The sequence below is a fragment of the Ammospiza caudacuta genome, chromosome 23, assembly GCF_027887145.1.
Source record: "Ammospiza caudacuta isolate bAmmCau1 chromosome 23, bAmmCau1.pri, whole genome shotgun sequence".
NCBI lineage: Eukaryota > Metazoa > Chordata > Aves > Passeriformes > Passerellidae > Ammospiza > Ammospiza caudacuta.
This window is the reverse complement of record NC_080615.1, coordinates 2,721,536-2,735,831: the sequence shown is the minus strand read 5'-3', so window position 1 is coordinate 2,735,831 and position 14,296 is coordinate 2,721,536. Positions and strand designations below refer to the sequence as shown.

General features: G+C 53.3%; 1 protein-coding gene across 3 annotated transcripts in view; it reads right to left on the bottom strand.

Annotated features, from left to right (window-relative positions):
* Nucleotides 1-13,074, bottom strand: part of KIRREL3 (kirre like nephrin family adhesion molecule 3) — a 412,450-nt gene extending 399,376 nt beyond the window's left edge. For 2 of the 3 annotated variants that reach the window (XM_058819091.1, XM_058819092.1), the window contains exon 1: nt 12,933-12,993. In XM_058819091.1, coding sequence (XP_058675074.1) covers nt 12,933-12,993 — 61 coding nt within the window. Of the gene's footprint in view, nt 1-12,932 lie in introns of all 3 variants that reach the window. The other variant, XM_058819093.1, reaches the window with a different exon arrangement.
* Between the last annotated feature and the right edge of the window lie 1,222 nt (nt 13,075-14,296).

Sequence of the window (14,296 nt, the reverse complement as noted above, 5' to 3'; positions counted from 1 at the left end):
GCTGAAGCCTCCCTGCCAGGGCTCCAAACCAAGGTGTGGCATGACCCTGGTGCAGCCCTGGCCAACCTTCTTGAGCCCATCCACCAACTCCCTGCACATCCTCCCTCCCGGCTGTTACATTTCACATTTTCATTGCTTTTCCTTCATGTCACAAAGTCTGACCCTCTGGCCATGTCATCTGTGTAGCAGCAAGGGCCACATGGGGTTACAAGAAGTGAATAAAACCTGGAGCAGAGTGCCCCAAACCTCACAAATACAACCAGAAGCACGGGGAGGATCAACCAGGTGGTGCTCTACCTGCTTATTGAGTCCTGGGTTAGCACTTGGCTACCCAATATCCTTCCCAAATCTCTCACTCCTCATTTTCCCCAGGGAGGAAAGCCTTTCCTCCCAGTGAGATCACCCAGTATTCTTCCCACTCCTGATATTTCCCCAGTAAGGAAAGCCCTTCCTCCCACTGGGAATCACCCAATATCCTTCCCAAGTCTCCCATTCCTTATCCGCCCCCAGAGAGCAAAGTTCTTCCTCCCAATGGGATCACCCAAAATTCTTCCCACTCCTGATATTTCCCCAGTAAGGAAAGCCCTTCCTCCCAGCATGATCACCCAACAACCTTCTCAAGTCTCCCACTCCTGATCCTTCCACAGGGAGGAAAGCCTTTTCTCCCAGTAGGATCACCCAGCATTCTTTCCCAGTCTCCACTCTTCATCTTGCCCAGTAAGGAAAGCCCTTCCTCCCAGTAGGATCACCCACTATCCTTCCCAGGTTTCCCACTCCTGATCCTTCCCCAGTAATGAAAGCCCTTCCTCCCACTATGATCACCCAACAGCCTTCCCAAGTCTCCCACTCCTCATTTTCCCCAATAAGGAAAGCCTTTCCTCCCAATAGGATCACCCAGCATTCTTTCCAAGTCTCCCACTGCTGATCCTTCCCCAGTAAGGAAAGCCCTTCCTCCCAATGGGATCACCCAGTATCCTTCCCAGGTTTCCATTCCAGATCCTTCCCCAGGGAGGAAAGCCCTTCCTGCAGTGAGCTCATCCCAAGCTCTCCCTGTTCAGCCCTGGGTGAGAGCACTCTAAGGATAATAGTACTATTATACCTTGCTCATTATGCCTCGTTTTTATTACCTGGCCTCATTAAGTTAAGAAGCCTCTGTAATTTAACTGCATCTCTTGGTCTCCGCACGGGGGCTCCAGCTGTGCCTGTCGTCAATCACTTTATTAAAAACACAGGACAAAAATTACAATTATCCCCATTACTGCCCATCAATCTCTTCAATTGCCTCTTAGGTCCTTTCTTTACCTGCTCAATGCACCAGTGCCAGACTGATATCATTGGCACCCTCAGAGTCTTTCCATATTTCCAATAATTAGGGGCTGGTTTTAAGGTGCTTTCGGAGCTGTGCAAGTGAGGCAGATGCTGGCACACGATAGCCTCGTGGTGCAGAGCAGAACAGGCAATAAAAGCACGCAAGCAGACCAAGAGAAATAAACTGTGTTAGACAATAAAACCTAATTTTATCAAACCCAACACAAGATGCTTTACAGACACACAGATCAGATTAACACTGGTTTAGAATTCAATATCCTGTGACAAATTGGGATGTTCAGAGAGCCACCACGGTGGCTCACTGGCCAGGCCAAAAGCAAGAAGAGACCTGAAATCCATTTCCAAGTCCCAGAGAAAAACCAGCAATCAGCAGACAAATGATTTTTACAACAGTTTCCCCTTCACCCACCACAGGGATACTCAACATCCTTTGTGCAAAAAACCCTTCCTACACTCCATGTTAAAATTTCAGATATCAAAACGTGGTATTTTGCCAAGTCTACTTCCAAGTCTCCAATCCCTAACTCTTGGATGTTTCATGCTCTACAAGTTTCAAAAGTTCAACTTTTCTTCCTGATTTTGAACAAGATGCTCCCACTGGGACAACAACTCCGATCTGCTCGAGTCAGCAGAAACTTGCAGGGGTTAAAGCACTGCACAGATTTCTGTCTATCCTTGGGATAAAGCCAAACCACGGGGAGAAACCTCCCTGCTGCAGGGAAAAATCACAGTGCTGGATGAAAGGTTTGCTCCAACCTCCCCTGCAAAGACATCACCAAGGGATGTCAACCCCTTGGCACTTGCTCGTGGTGCTTTTCCTTGAGATGTTTCATTCCTCCCCACCACCCCTATTCCTCCCCAGGGAAAATCAGCCTTTCTTTAGCACTTCCCTTCCTGATTTGCCTCCAGCACAGAGAGAGTGAAAAGAGGCAGTTTGGGGAGGCCAGAGGAAGCTGCACAGAGGTGCTGCCCAGGTGTGGCAGACACCAGGAGGGGAGGAGGGTGAGGGTGGCAGCTCTTTGAGGCACAGCATCCTTAGGAGCAGGTCAGCACGGAACTGTGGCAATGTGAACAGCCTGGAATGCTCTGGCTCTGCCTTTCCAGCCAGCCCTCTTGATGAGAGAGAGCTTTCAGGATTTCAAAGGGCGCCGTGTTCCCCGGTTTATCACAAGTGTCTATCTTAAACCAACATTATCATTTTAAGCATGACCGGAGCAAGAGGAATCTTCAGCAGGCGCCACTGCCTCGGGAGAGAGACACAGAGACAGAAAAGACCCCTCAGACTCACAACCCCATGCAGACCCTGACACAGGCAGCCCCAGAGCTGTGCTGCTGCCATCAGCGCAGATCTGTCAGCAGGGACATGTACACTGCTCAAGGCTTGACAGAAAAGACATTTCTGCTCTGCCATGAAATCCCTCCTGCTGCCCTTTCCAGAGTGCTACAGCTCCACTTTGGTGCCACCCCAGTGGAGGGGAACGGATGTTTTCCAAGGGGTGGCAGGTGACAGAGACGGGCACCTCCTCCCAAAATGCTCCCTACAGCCACTGCCAGGCCAAACACACCTGGCAGGGAGGGAGAGAGCAGCCCTGGAGTGACACCCACCCCGACACCCAAACCAGGAACACACAGCCTGTGTGTACCAAAAATGCCCAGAAAACCTTCCCCCTCACCAAAGCAAGAGCAGATGATCATGGCCAGGATGTGGGGCTGGACTGTGACAGCTTTAGAGGCTGAGCTGGGCTGCAGAGGTTGTCCAAGCTGCATGTAGAACGGGGTTTGGATGCTGGGGTGGGTGAACAGGGTGAACATAGAACAGGGTTTAGGCACATAAAGGCTGAGGGACAGCAGGACCGAAGATGTTCCCCTGGTCCCTGATGGGGAAGCTCCTGAGCAGCCCAAACCAGCAGTGTTGTCTCCTGGGTACAGAGAGAATACCTGGCAATTCCTATTACTAGAAGGGCAAATAAAGGAAATCACAAGAAATCTACTATCAGTAAGTCAAGCTTCAGCTCAGACAGAAAGAGTTAATTTACAGCCACTCCAAGCTTTGATATCTTAAACCTTTTCAGTGTCTGGACAAGATGAGGAATAAGCACAGACAGTGTCAGACTCTGTGATCGGGAGGACAAAATGCTGCAAACAGCTGTGCCTAATTTTAGCATCTGTTGGTTCTGTTTCTCAGGCACTTGTGGAGGATGGGGGGTGGCCCCGTCACTCCTGGCTTATTAAAGACACAGCCAGAAGGAAAAGAGGCGAGTGTTGAATCACACTCCGGGGATTAGCTCAGGGGAGGGAGCGAGAACAGACCAGGAGGAGCAGCCATTCCCTGCTGCAGGGTATCCCACAGGATCCACAGAGGGGTGGAGCTGCTCATGGAGGGGAGAGACCCCTTGGGTGCATTTATTGCTTTGGGGGGCTCAGAGTTGGGTCAGACAGCCCCAAGTCCCCTCCTGTGACTATTCACAGGGGTCCGAGGATGAGGGAAGAGACGAGGATCTGACTCCATGTTTCAGAAGGCTTGATTTATTATTTTATGATACCTATTATATTAAAACTATACTAAAAGAATAGAAGAAAGGATTTCATCAGAAGGTTAGCTAAGAATAGAAAAAGAAGGAATGATAACAAACGTTTGTGGCTCAGACAGAGTCCAAGCCAGCTGACTGTGATTGGCCATTAATTAGAAACAACCACATGAGACCAATCCCAGATGCACCTCTTGCATTGCACAGCAGCAGATAACCATTGTTTACATTTTGTTCTTGAGGTCTCTCAGCTTCTCAAGAGGAAAAAGCCTAAGGAAAGGATTTTTCGTTAAAGATGTCTGTGACACCCTCCCATCCCCTGGCCCTTCCCCTGCAGAGCAGTCCACGGCTCTCACACACGGTGTGCTCCAGGCAGGGTCACCTCAAGTGTCCAACCCCGCACTGGGGTGGCACCTTCAGAGGGTCCCAGCTCTCCTCCCAGCCCAGCACCCAAACACCCTCTCCATTCCGAGGGACTGGCCGTAGCTGCGGAGCTCCAGGCCAGGCTCGGTGCCCTCAGCACGCCCGGAGCCCCGCGGTCACCTTGTCCCTTTGCGAGGAGGTGACACGGGCAGGTGCGAGCGGAGCGCTCGGCTCCTCCATGCGAGCGCAGCTGCTGCCACCGCCAGGCTGAACGGCAACACTGAGGGTGAGACCTGCCCGGCTCCGCCAGGTGACCGGGACCGGGGACACAACACTCGGGCATTCCCTCCAGGTGACCTGTTCGGGGCCACAACACTCGGGTATTCCAGCCAGGTGACCGAGACCGGGCCACAACACTCGGGCATTCCCTCCAGGTGACCTGGATCGGGCCACAACGCTCAGATATTCCCTCCAGGTGAGTGGGTTTGGGGCCAGGACACTCGGGCATTCCCTCCAGGTGACCTGGATCGGGGACACAACACTCGAGCATTCCCTCCCCGTGCACCCCCGGCTCTCCAGGACATCCCCATGTCCTGCCCTGCTCCTCCAGCGCTGGAACCGCGCAGGTGAGGGGGCGAAAATCCTCGGGAAAGCTGTGGTTGGGATCACCTGGAACCGGCACTAAACACACACACCATGGGGAATGAGTGCTCGCAGGGCAGAGACAGCCACAGACATCAGAGGAGCTGATAATGCTCACGTGAGTGATAACGATTTTGTCTCCGGTTATTTTTGTGCAGCTGGGAACAAGTGGCTGCAGTCAGCGCCTTGCCAGCTGGGGAGAGAGCAGCGGTTCTGCATGGTTGGGATGGAAGCACAGCCAGCTCAGCCCCCACCACGCTCACTGGGTTTGCTCCTCGCTGGCAGAACTTGAGACAGCACCGAGTGACACCTCGGGGTGACAGGTGAAGATGCAAAGTGAGGAGTGGAGAAGAGCAGGGTTTTCCTGCAGACACAGCTTGAGGGAAAGATCCAAGCCTTGGCTGCCTCAGCAACATCTCCATGTGCTGGCTGGGTTTAAATCTCTTTAGAGAAGCCAGAGTTCTTTTCCTGTTGGGCAGAGAGAAACTCCCACCCAACACCTGAAGACAGAGCAGCCAGAGGTGACCATCTCCCTGAAGGCCCCACAGTGCTGCCAGCATGGACCAGCGCCACCCTTTCCTCATCTCTGTGGCTCTGGGAAGCCTTGAGCTGGAGCTGAATCAGGGCTCACAGTTTGTCACACAGCAGTGACAGCTGAGCCTCATCCTTGGTCTCACCAGCTGCAGCCAACAACTCCCAGTTAGCACTGGGAAAGGCAGAGGCAGATCCAGCCGAGCACTGGGCAGATCTGCAGGATCAGCCTGCTCCTCCTGGGCCAGCAGCCTCACCAGACCCAGCCAATATTGGCCAAACCACATTTTCATCTTTGGTTTGCAGCCAGCACCAAAGAATGAGCAGGCCTGGTTGTCCAGAAGGAAGCTCCATGCATCTCTTTGCACTCCACACCATAGAATCAGAATGGTGAATGCATCTCATTCCATCCCATGGCCAGGAGTGACATTCACTGTCCCAGGCTGCTCAGGTTCCCATCCACCCTGGCACTCCCAGGGCACATCTCCTCTGTGCCAGAGTCTCACCACCCCCATAGAAAGGATTCCTTCCCATCATCAGCTACCCCTGCTCTAAGGAGCTTCTGCACCTGTCTCCACATCCCCTCCTGACCCAGGGGCTTCAGATCCATCCAAAGCAGCTCCTTCCATCCCACTTTTTCCAGAGACTCTCCAAATCCCTGCTGCTGTTCCTGCCGTGCTGGCCATTATGCAAGTTCGGCTGTCTTAACTCGCTGCTGAGCATACAAGTGGGGCTGACATTTATTTAATCCTCATAGTAATGTTGACTGTGTACTTACTGAAACACCTCATGCTTATGGAAGACATTTGTTTCCAAGCAGCTTATGCTAAATTGCAGTGATATAAAGGAAACACTTATCCAATATTGACATTCACTGACTGGCAGCAGACTGCTTGAATACTCATTTATGCTGGGGTGGGAGGGGGACGGGACAACAGGACCTGAGATGGAATCAGGCCGTTCCTTTCTGATTTTTTAACGAGTTAGGTGATGTAGGGTTAATGATAAGCTGCCCAAAATGCAAGGTGGGACTACAAACCCTGTGGCTGCTTCCACTCCATGCTTATATGGGGCCCACAGCACAAAGATTGATCCTCATCCATGGGGAAGTTTGAGGAGCTCATCCCTTCCACTATCAGAATCAGGAGGATCGAGGAATTCATCCCTTCCACCATCGGAATCAGGCCTTTCCTTTCTGACCCTTTAACGAGTTAGGTGATATAAGGTTAATGACAACCTGCCCAAAATGCAAGGTGGGACTCCAAACCCTCCTTCCACTCACATATATTCCATGCTTATATAGGCCCACAGCACAAAGATTGATCCTCATCCATGGGGGAGTTTGAGGAGCCAATCCCTTCCACCATTGGTGCATATTTTATAATTAGCAGGGCTCATCTCACCTGCAGGGCATGTCCTGCTGGGCACAACTCCTCAGAAAAACCACATTATTGAACATTTTCTCTGTTATTTCCCCTCCCACTGCGTTGGGGTTGCTCACCCAGAAGGGTCCTAAAACATTCAGGAGGTGCTGAACATCCTCCCAGCCCCGGCCCAGCCAGGCAGGGCGTTCACCACTGCCTTTGCCTCATATTGAGCATGACAGCCCCAGAGCCCAGAACATAAATCCAGCAGCCCTGAGGAGGTGAATTAGCCACCACACGACCACACACATGTGAAACCTTCGAGGCAATTCCACCCAACGCAAAGTAATTGCAAACAAAAGACAGCATCTATTATCCGAGTTGAAAGTCTGACCGTGCCTGCATCAATGGTTAATGAGCAGCAGTTATGGCAAAGCCCTCAAAAACCAATTACATCCTGCTCCACCCCAAATGCAGCAGACCAAGAGCTGCTGTAGCTTTTGTTGCGAGTGGGGGAGTTGAATGAACACATTAAGACAAGATCTTATCCCCAAGTTAGCATCTGAATTTAACAATGCGAGTGTTCCACCTCCCACTTCCCCAGCATGTGACACTACCCGAGGCAGGACGCCCAGAGCCCATCGCTCACAGGCACTAAAAGCACATTTAGATTTAAGCTGTTTAATGCAAGTCGGTAAAAAGAAGAGCCATGTAACAGCCAAGTGACCTCCAGCTCCTTTGCTCCACTTTGGAGGCTGCTGCTGCCACCAGGGAAAGGCAAACACTCGAGTGTGGGTCTTGCCAGCCAGGCAATGAATAAACAGGCTGGGCTACACTCAAAGGGCATATTGAACCAGGACATCTGTAAGGCCACCGTTTCCAAGACCAAATCCCAGCATTTTCTCTGTCCTACCAGAAGCCACAATTCAGAAATGGATTCTTTCCTCTTCCCCCTTGAGCAGTCTGGAGTACAGACGTGCCATGAGGTGCAGTGGAGGAGTGGAAACCCCCAAGATCTGAGCAGCACCAGGATCCTGCTGCTCAACCTTTGCCTGGAAGGATGAGCACAGCTTTTAAACTTTATTTCTTCCCAGCCAGGAAGCCCTGCACATCTCCTGGCACGTTTGAAATGAGTACTGGGTTCCCACATCCCTGCAAAAGCCAGGCCATGTGCCAGCCCTGAAGGCAGGGCAGACCGCCTCAAAAATTCACAGCTCCACCAAAGGCCTTAAATCTCAGCAAATAAGAGACTGATTTACAACCAATTTGTTTCACTACCTATTGATTTATACAATAAGCTTGTACATGGTCACTGTGGCTCTGTCGCTCTCTTTGGCCAAAGGTGGCTGTCAATGAAGCCAAAGGAAAGACTCGTATTGCTCCTGAACAGAAGATAAATTAGGGCCTTCAGCAATTGTTGGTATAAATTTGCTGGGTTTTAAAGTAAATAAATAAATAAATAGAAGCTGTTTAATCCTACTGGAAAGATTCTGGAAGTGATGTAAAGCCAATTCTCCAGCAGCATTTCCATAAAGCCCCCTGCACCCAGCACTGTACAAACTCGCAAAGCCGATCATTAAATCAGAGCTTTGGAGCAGCCACACTCTCCATCACAGGCTGCTCACAGGAAGAAAACAGTTTATTCAAAGCCCTTGATCCTCAGCCAGCTCACAACCTAAGGGGCACATTGGCCTCTCCCCCCTTTATTTACAGCTACAAAAGAAAGAAGAGCACGGAGCTTTTTTATCCTGACGTTTGCAGTCGACTACAGAGCGGCTGGAGCCGGTGACACACGGTGCTGGGAACCTGTCAGGGATTTCTAGGCACGTTCAGACTCCAGTTGGTGTCCCCTAAACTAACAGGAAAGCACAGAAATAATCGACATCAGCCCGAGATGTGCTGTGCATAAACTGCCTGGGCACCTCTGCTTAACCTTGGCAGGGGGAGGCTGGTGGGGACGTGGTGTTAGCTCTGAGGAGGAACATCTGAGGAGGAACATCTGCCCAGCTCCCCTCCCTCTGGCGCAGGGCACCTGAGCAAAACCCCAGCTCCTCCCTCCTGTGCTTTTCTGAGAGCTGAAACCTTGCAAGAAAAGCTGATTTGAGCAAAGTCATCAGTGGTCCTCACGTGGCTCTCACTGCAGGAGGTGCAGATGGGAGATGGGAAACCTAAATTGTGTTAAAGCAGGTGTTGGATGAGGCAATTCTGCCCCATTCCTTTGGGACAGCGCAGACTGGACCACACCAGTTTTATCTTGAGGCTTATTTCAGTTTCTTTCCCACGCAGCCCAGTTGTGAATGCATTGCCCCAGCCAAGCCTGCACCTTTCCACCAGCAGCACCTCACAAAGCACTTTCCAAACCACCTCTGTCTTCTGCTCAGCCATTTCCAGTTCACAGAACCACAGAATAACCTGAGGTGTGACCTCTTGGGCTTCAGGAGCTCTTCCTCACCATCACTTTTATATCTCACTGGGTGCCTCCACTCCTGGTACTTCCTGAACAGCTCCCAGTGCTGACTCTGTCCTGCTGGCCTTAGGGAACAGCCCAACACACTCCTGGCAAAGCTGCCCTGCTCCCCACATGGCAGGAGGAATACACATGGAACAGGGATGACAGTCACAGATTTCCAGACTTTTAATTGACAGACTCGTGATTGTCAGACTCAGAAACCCCCTCAGTGCCCCAGCTCTTGCACACACACACTCCCAGCACCCCAAACCTTGTATTTTCCCTCCCCATCGCCCACTAACCGCCCCCAAGATGTGAAAATCCTCATCTCTTGCTCCTAATCAGTGTTGGTGGGTGGAATTGGCCTGGTTTCTCTCATCAGCATAATTTCACCCTTCTCCACCTGGGGGCTGCTGCTGAGCCAGTGGGAAGTTGAGCCACTGCTCTGCTAACGGGCCCCTCTGACAGAAGATTGTAAAGCATTTGCTTCCAGGGAAGAACCAAGTGAACTGTGAAGGAGAAAAACATACCCTGCAACACCCAGAGAACTCGGTATTTATCACCCCGAGGGAAAGCAAACATGCCTTTGGAAAGAGAGCCCTAGACAGGCAGAAATCTTCCCATCCAAGGTAAATTTAAGATGCTGCCAAATCCACCTCGTACAGGTCAGTGAGAGGAGGGGGTGGCTGTAGGTGCATCTTCAGTGCTGCTCTCCCCACAGCCCCAGCTCCCACACTGAGACACCTTCCCCAGCTGTCTCCAGCCTCCCCCAGTTGTTTCCAGCCTCCCCCAGTTTGGCTGGCACTGCAGCAGAGGAGGGGTGGGTGAGTTATTCCCCAGGCAGGCAGATCCATGGCAGCAGCAGTTCCTTCCCACCAAGGGTCCCACACATCCCATCTCCACAGGAGGCCACTGGTGCTGGGACTTTCTCTCCCTCCCACCAAAGCCTGGCCCTGGCAGCCTGGAGGGGGTGGAAGAGTGAGTGGTACCAGAGCAAACCCGCCCTGGAGCACTGACCCACCAACTCAGAAAGAGCCAGCACAGGCTGCTTCAGATAATTTGCAAGGGACAAAGACAAGATGCTCCAGGGAAGACAATTTGTTCTGCCCAGGTCCCCTGGAGCAGTGATCTGTGAGACAGATCCTCCTCCCTCCCAGGCTGAGCCATGCCCAGGTGCAGCACAGCCCCGGACAGGAGCAAAGAGCAGCTTCTCCTCCTGCCAGCTGCACTGGAAGCCCAAATTCCAGCCTGCACGGGTTGCAGGAACAGCAGGATGCCAGGATATCACTGGGCTGCCCATGAAATACAAACCCAAGGGCACAGGTGTACAAATCCCGAGATGGAAAATGTCCTTTTGAGGAGGTTTGGGATAAGGAGAGTTTTTGTTAAGTACTGTCCAGACCAGACATCCCAAGTGAGGTTTTCAGCACATGTGATCCTTCCAGCCTTGCTGCCCTTGGCTTGGGGGATTTAATGATGGCAAATCCCTTCAAGCCACTTTGACAAGAAAACATAGCCCTGCCTGCACCTTGCCCACAAAAAGGAGCTCCTGAAACTCCTGAAGGGCAGAGCCAAGTGATTTAGGTTGTCCCTTGAAGTGAGTTTTGGACCACCAGCTCCGCCTGGGCAAGGCAGGGCAGAGCCAAGTGATTTTAGCTGTCCCTTGAAATGAGTTTTGGACCACCAGCACCTCCCGGGCAAGGCACGGCTGCCCTGTGGGTGCCCACACAGCATGCCATCCCCCCGAAACAGTTAAATGGGGTGTCCCATCCCCACACCTTAGGGACACCTTTGTCACAGCCAGCCAGTGCCACCACATCTGGACACTGCTCGAGGGGAGGCAGACACAACACCTGCTGGAAAATCAGCTTCAGCACCTGCACCCAGGCCTTTCCTGCCCCTCAGCACCGTGTGGCTGCAGGAATCCTGTGCATTAAATCCTCTTAGGGATCCCCTGCATGGTTTCACCCCACGGGAAGAGCCACGGCGCTGCCGACGGCGCCTTTGTCGCGCACGGAGAGCGGCAACTCCACAGAAACACTCCTGGCTCATCCTGTGGGGGAAACCAGCGGAGAAAACGCTCTGCAAAGCACTCTCTGTGCCTCCTAACCCGGCGTGAATAAGCAGGTACCACGATCCTGCAGGAGACGAACCAGCTGAGCTCAGGCAGCAGAGCCGAGGAGCCGCCGTGGCTTCCCAGCGCCAACGCTATTAAAAAGTGCATTAACCCACATTAAAATCATGGCTGCAAAAGGAAGGAGCGGGGGGAGAACCCAACAAATCCCGGCTGGATCCTGCTCACAAACTTCTCCAGCCCCGCTAGCAAAGTGCCATTTGACCTGCAGGGACTGATGGGGTCCGTGTGAGCAGGGAGGGATGCAGGGAGGCCGGAGCAGCTCCCAAATCACTGCCGTGCCCGGCTCCGTGCTGCCCTGCCGTACCAGGAGAGTTCAGATTTGTTCAGCCAGAAACCCACACGGAGGACACAGTGGGTTTCTTTTGTGCAGCAGCAAAGGCAAATGCAAACACAGCTTTCTCCCCGAAGGAATATTAGTACAAGCAGAGAGTGAGGGGAAGAGAAAAGGGGAAGGGAGCACAGTGTAGGAGCCCAGCATCACATCCGAGCCCAGGAAAAGAGGAGGGAAGGATAACCAGGAGCACAGACACCACAAACAAGGCGTCCCTGCTCGGGGAATAGGGTGAAACCCAGCGTATGGTGGGGGATGTTCAGCACTGATGTCTGGCTGAGCAAAAAACCAGCTGCCCGTGGAGAAGCACTACTCTCTCCAAAAGTTTTATCCTTCATTTAATCAACAGATGGACTGGCTGCGTGGGTTTGGGGTTTTTTTATCCCTTTTTCTTTTTTTTCCCAAGCATCCCCAAGCCGTACCCTCACAAAAGCTGGCGTGGGGGCCACGGCGGCGTGACACAGATGGGATTTGACACCGGCGTTGGGGGGGGATGAGCAGCACAGAGGCGAAGCCGGGGTCTGGCTGCAGCTCAGCGTTCTCCACAGGTGACAGATAGTCCAGGGAGCAGGCACACAGCAGCATGCCAGATACAGCTTCCCAAAACGCACCCCCTTCACAAATCCTTCTTTTAAAATTTTTTTTTAAATTTTATTTTTTTGCGTGGGAATGAAGCAGGTTGTAAAGTTGCAGGGTGAATTCCTGCGATGCCCACGCTGCTGCCCGCGCCGTGGGGAGGTGGCATTGGGGCTGTGACACCCCCGCGGGGTGCCCACCTCCCCCGGGCTGCCCGCATTGGAACAACTCTCTGTCCTTACACCCCCCGGCACAAATCGCTCCCCAGCCCGGCTGCACAGCCGCAGGCTCCGGTCCCCGGGCTGGAGCCGCTGCCGCCAGCCCGAGCGGCTCCTCCGCCGCACCGAAACTGAGCATCCATCGCCCTCCTGCACCAGGGGAAGCACCGGGCGGCGATGGGGGCCAGGGGGGGCTGTTACTCAGCCAAGCCGTGTTTACACACACAAACACGATCCAATTTACCGAGCTGGAACAGAAAGCACTCATTTGCATACTAAAGATTTTTCGCTTATTTTTAAAGGAAAGCACGGTAAGCCGCCTCGGCGGGGATGCAGGAGGGGAACAACTCTGCAGTCCTCCCTCTCTCTCTCCCCCGCACCTTCTCCCCACAGCAGCCCCCGCACCCCACCCCGAGCCGGGGAGCCCCCCGGGTCCGCCCCGCTCGCAAAGTGCGGGGTCCTACCGTGGCTGAGCAGGAGGCAGCCGAGCAGCAGCAGGAGCAGGTCAGCCTGGAGAGCGCTCATTCCTCAGGGTGGGCTCGGGCTCGGGCTCCGCTGCCGCTGCCGGCGGGGGCTTCAGGCCGCCGCCCGCCGGCTCCGCTCCATCGCCGCCCCCCCAGCTCCTCCCTCCCCCGGCAGCGCTGCCTTCACTGGCGGAGCCTCGGCGGCGCAGCCCGGCTTTTGGAGCGGGGGGGGAAGGGAGGGGAGGGAGGGAGCCCAAGTGCCGGGGAAAGGGGGAGTAACTTGCGCGCAGCGGGGAGGAACGAGCGCGCATCGCCCCCTCCCCAGAGCGCCGCGCACCCGGGGGGTGAGGGTGCGGTGAGGGCGCGCTGGGGATGCTCCTGCCTCAGGTGATGCTCCTGCCTCAGGTGATGCTCGCCCCCCTCCCGGAGCTGCCGCCGCCCCAACGGGGCACCCAAAGCAGGAGCGCGAACACCTGCACGGCTCTGCCCGCCCCAGCTCAATTTGAGGTGTGGGGGATTGGTACCCATCAGTCACGGCAGCCCTGGACCCCTCTTTGCCTTCCCGAGGGGCACCCAAAGCCTCCCACTGAAATACAGGATACTCCCAAAAATACTCCCAAAATCCCGGGAAAAGAGAGGGGGAAATAATGTATGTACATCAATAATATGTGTATGTCAATAATATGTGTATGTCATCATCCCCCCCGGAGATAAATTATATCCACAAGTCCAGAGGGAGCTGGAGATGGGGTGGACTCCTCTGTGAGACCCCCAGCGCTGCACCCTCATTTCCTTCAGGAGGGGAGCAGCAGCTCCTCACATCTCCACAAAAACATACATTGGAGCTGGAATTGAAAAATAAGAATGCCCCTCCTACAGTCTGTGCCTTCCTGGGGGGGCACCCAGAGCCTCATCCTGAAATACATGGGAATACTCCCAAAAATACTCCCCAAATCCCAGGAAAAGAGAGGGGGAAATAACGTGTGTATGTCAATAATGTGTGCATAATGTCGTGTCCACCCCCTTGGAGATAAATTATATCCAACAACCTTCCAAAAGTCCAGAGGGAGCTGGAAATGGGGACGGGGAGTCCTCTGGAAGACCACCCAGAGCTGCACCCTCATTTCCTCCAGGAGGAAAGCAGCAGCTCCTCACACCTCCCTAAAAACATACATTGGAGCTGGGAATGAAAAATAAAAATACACCTCCCCACCCAATAAAGTTTTGCTTGTAAGGAGGGGACTCTGTGCAAGCACTTCCTGCTGTCATTTGGCAGGACTGGGGCAAGAGACAAAAGGGCCTTTTCTCTCCTTTAATCACCATTTTTATCCTTCTGGGATTTTTTAACCTTCTTTATTTTCATT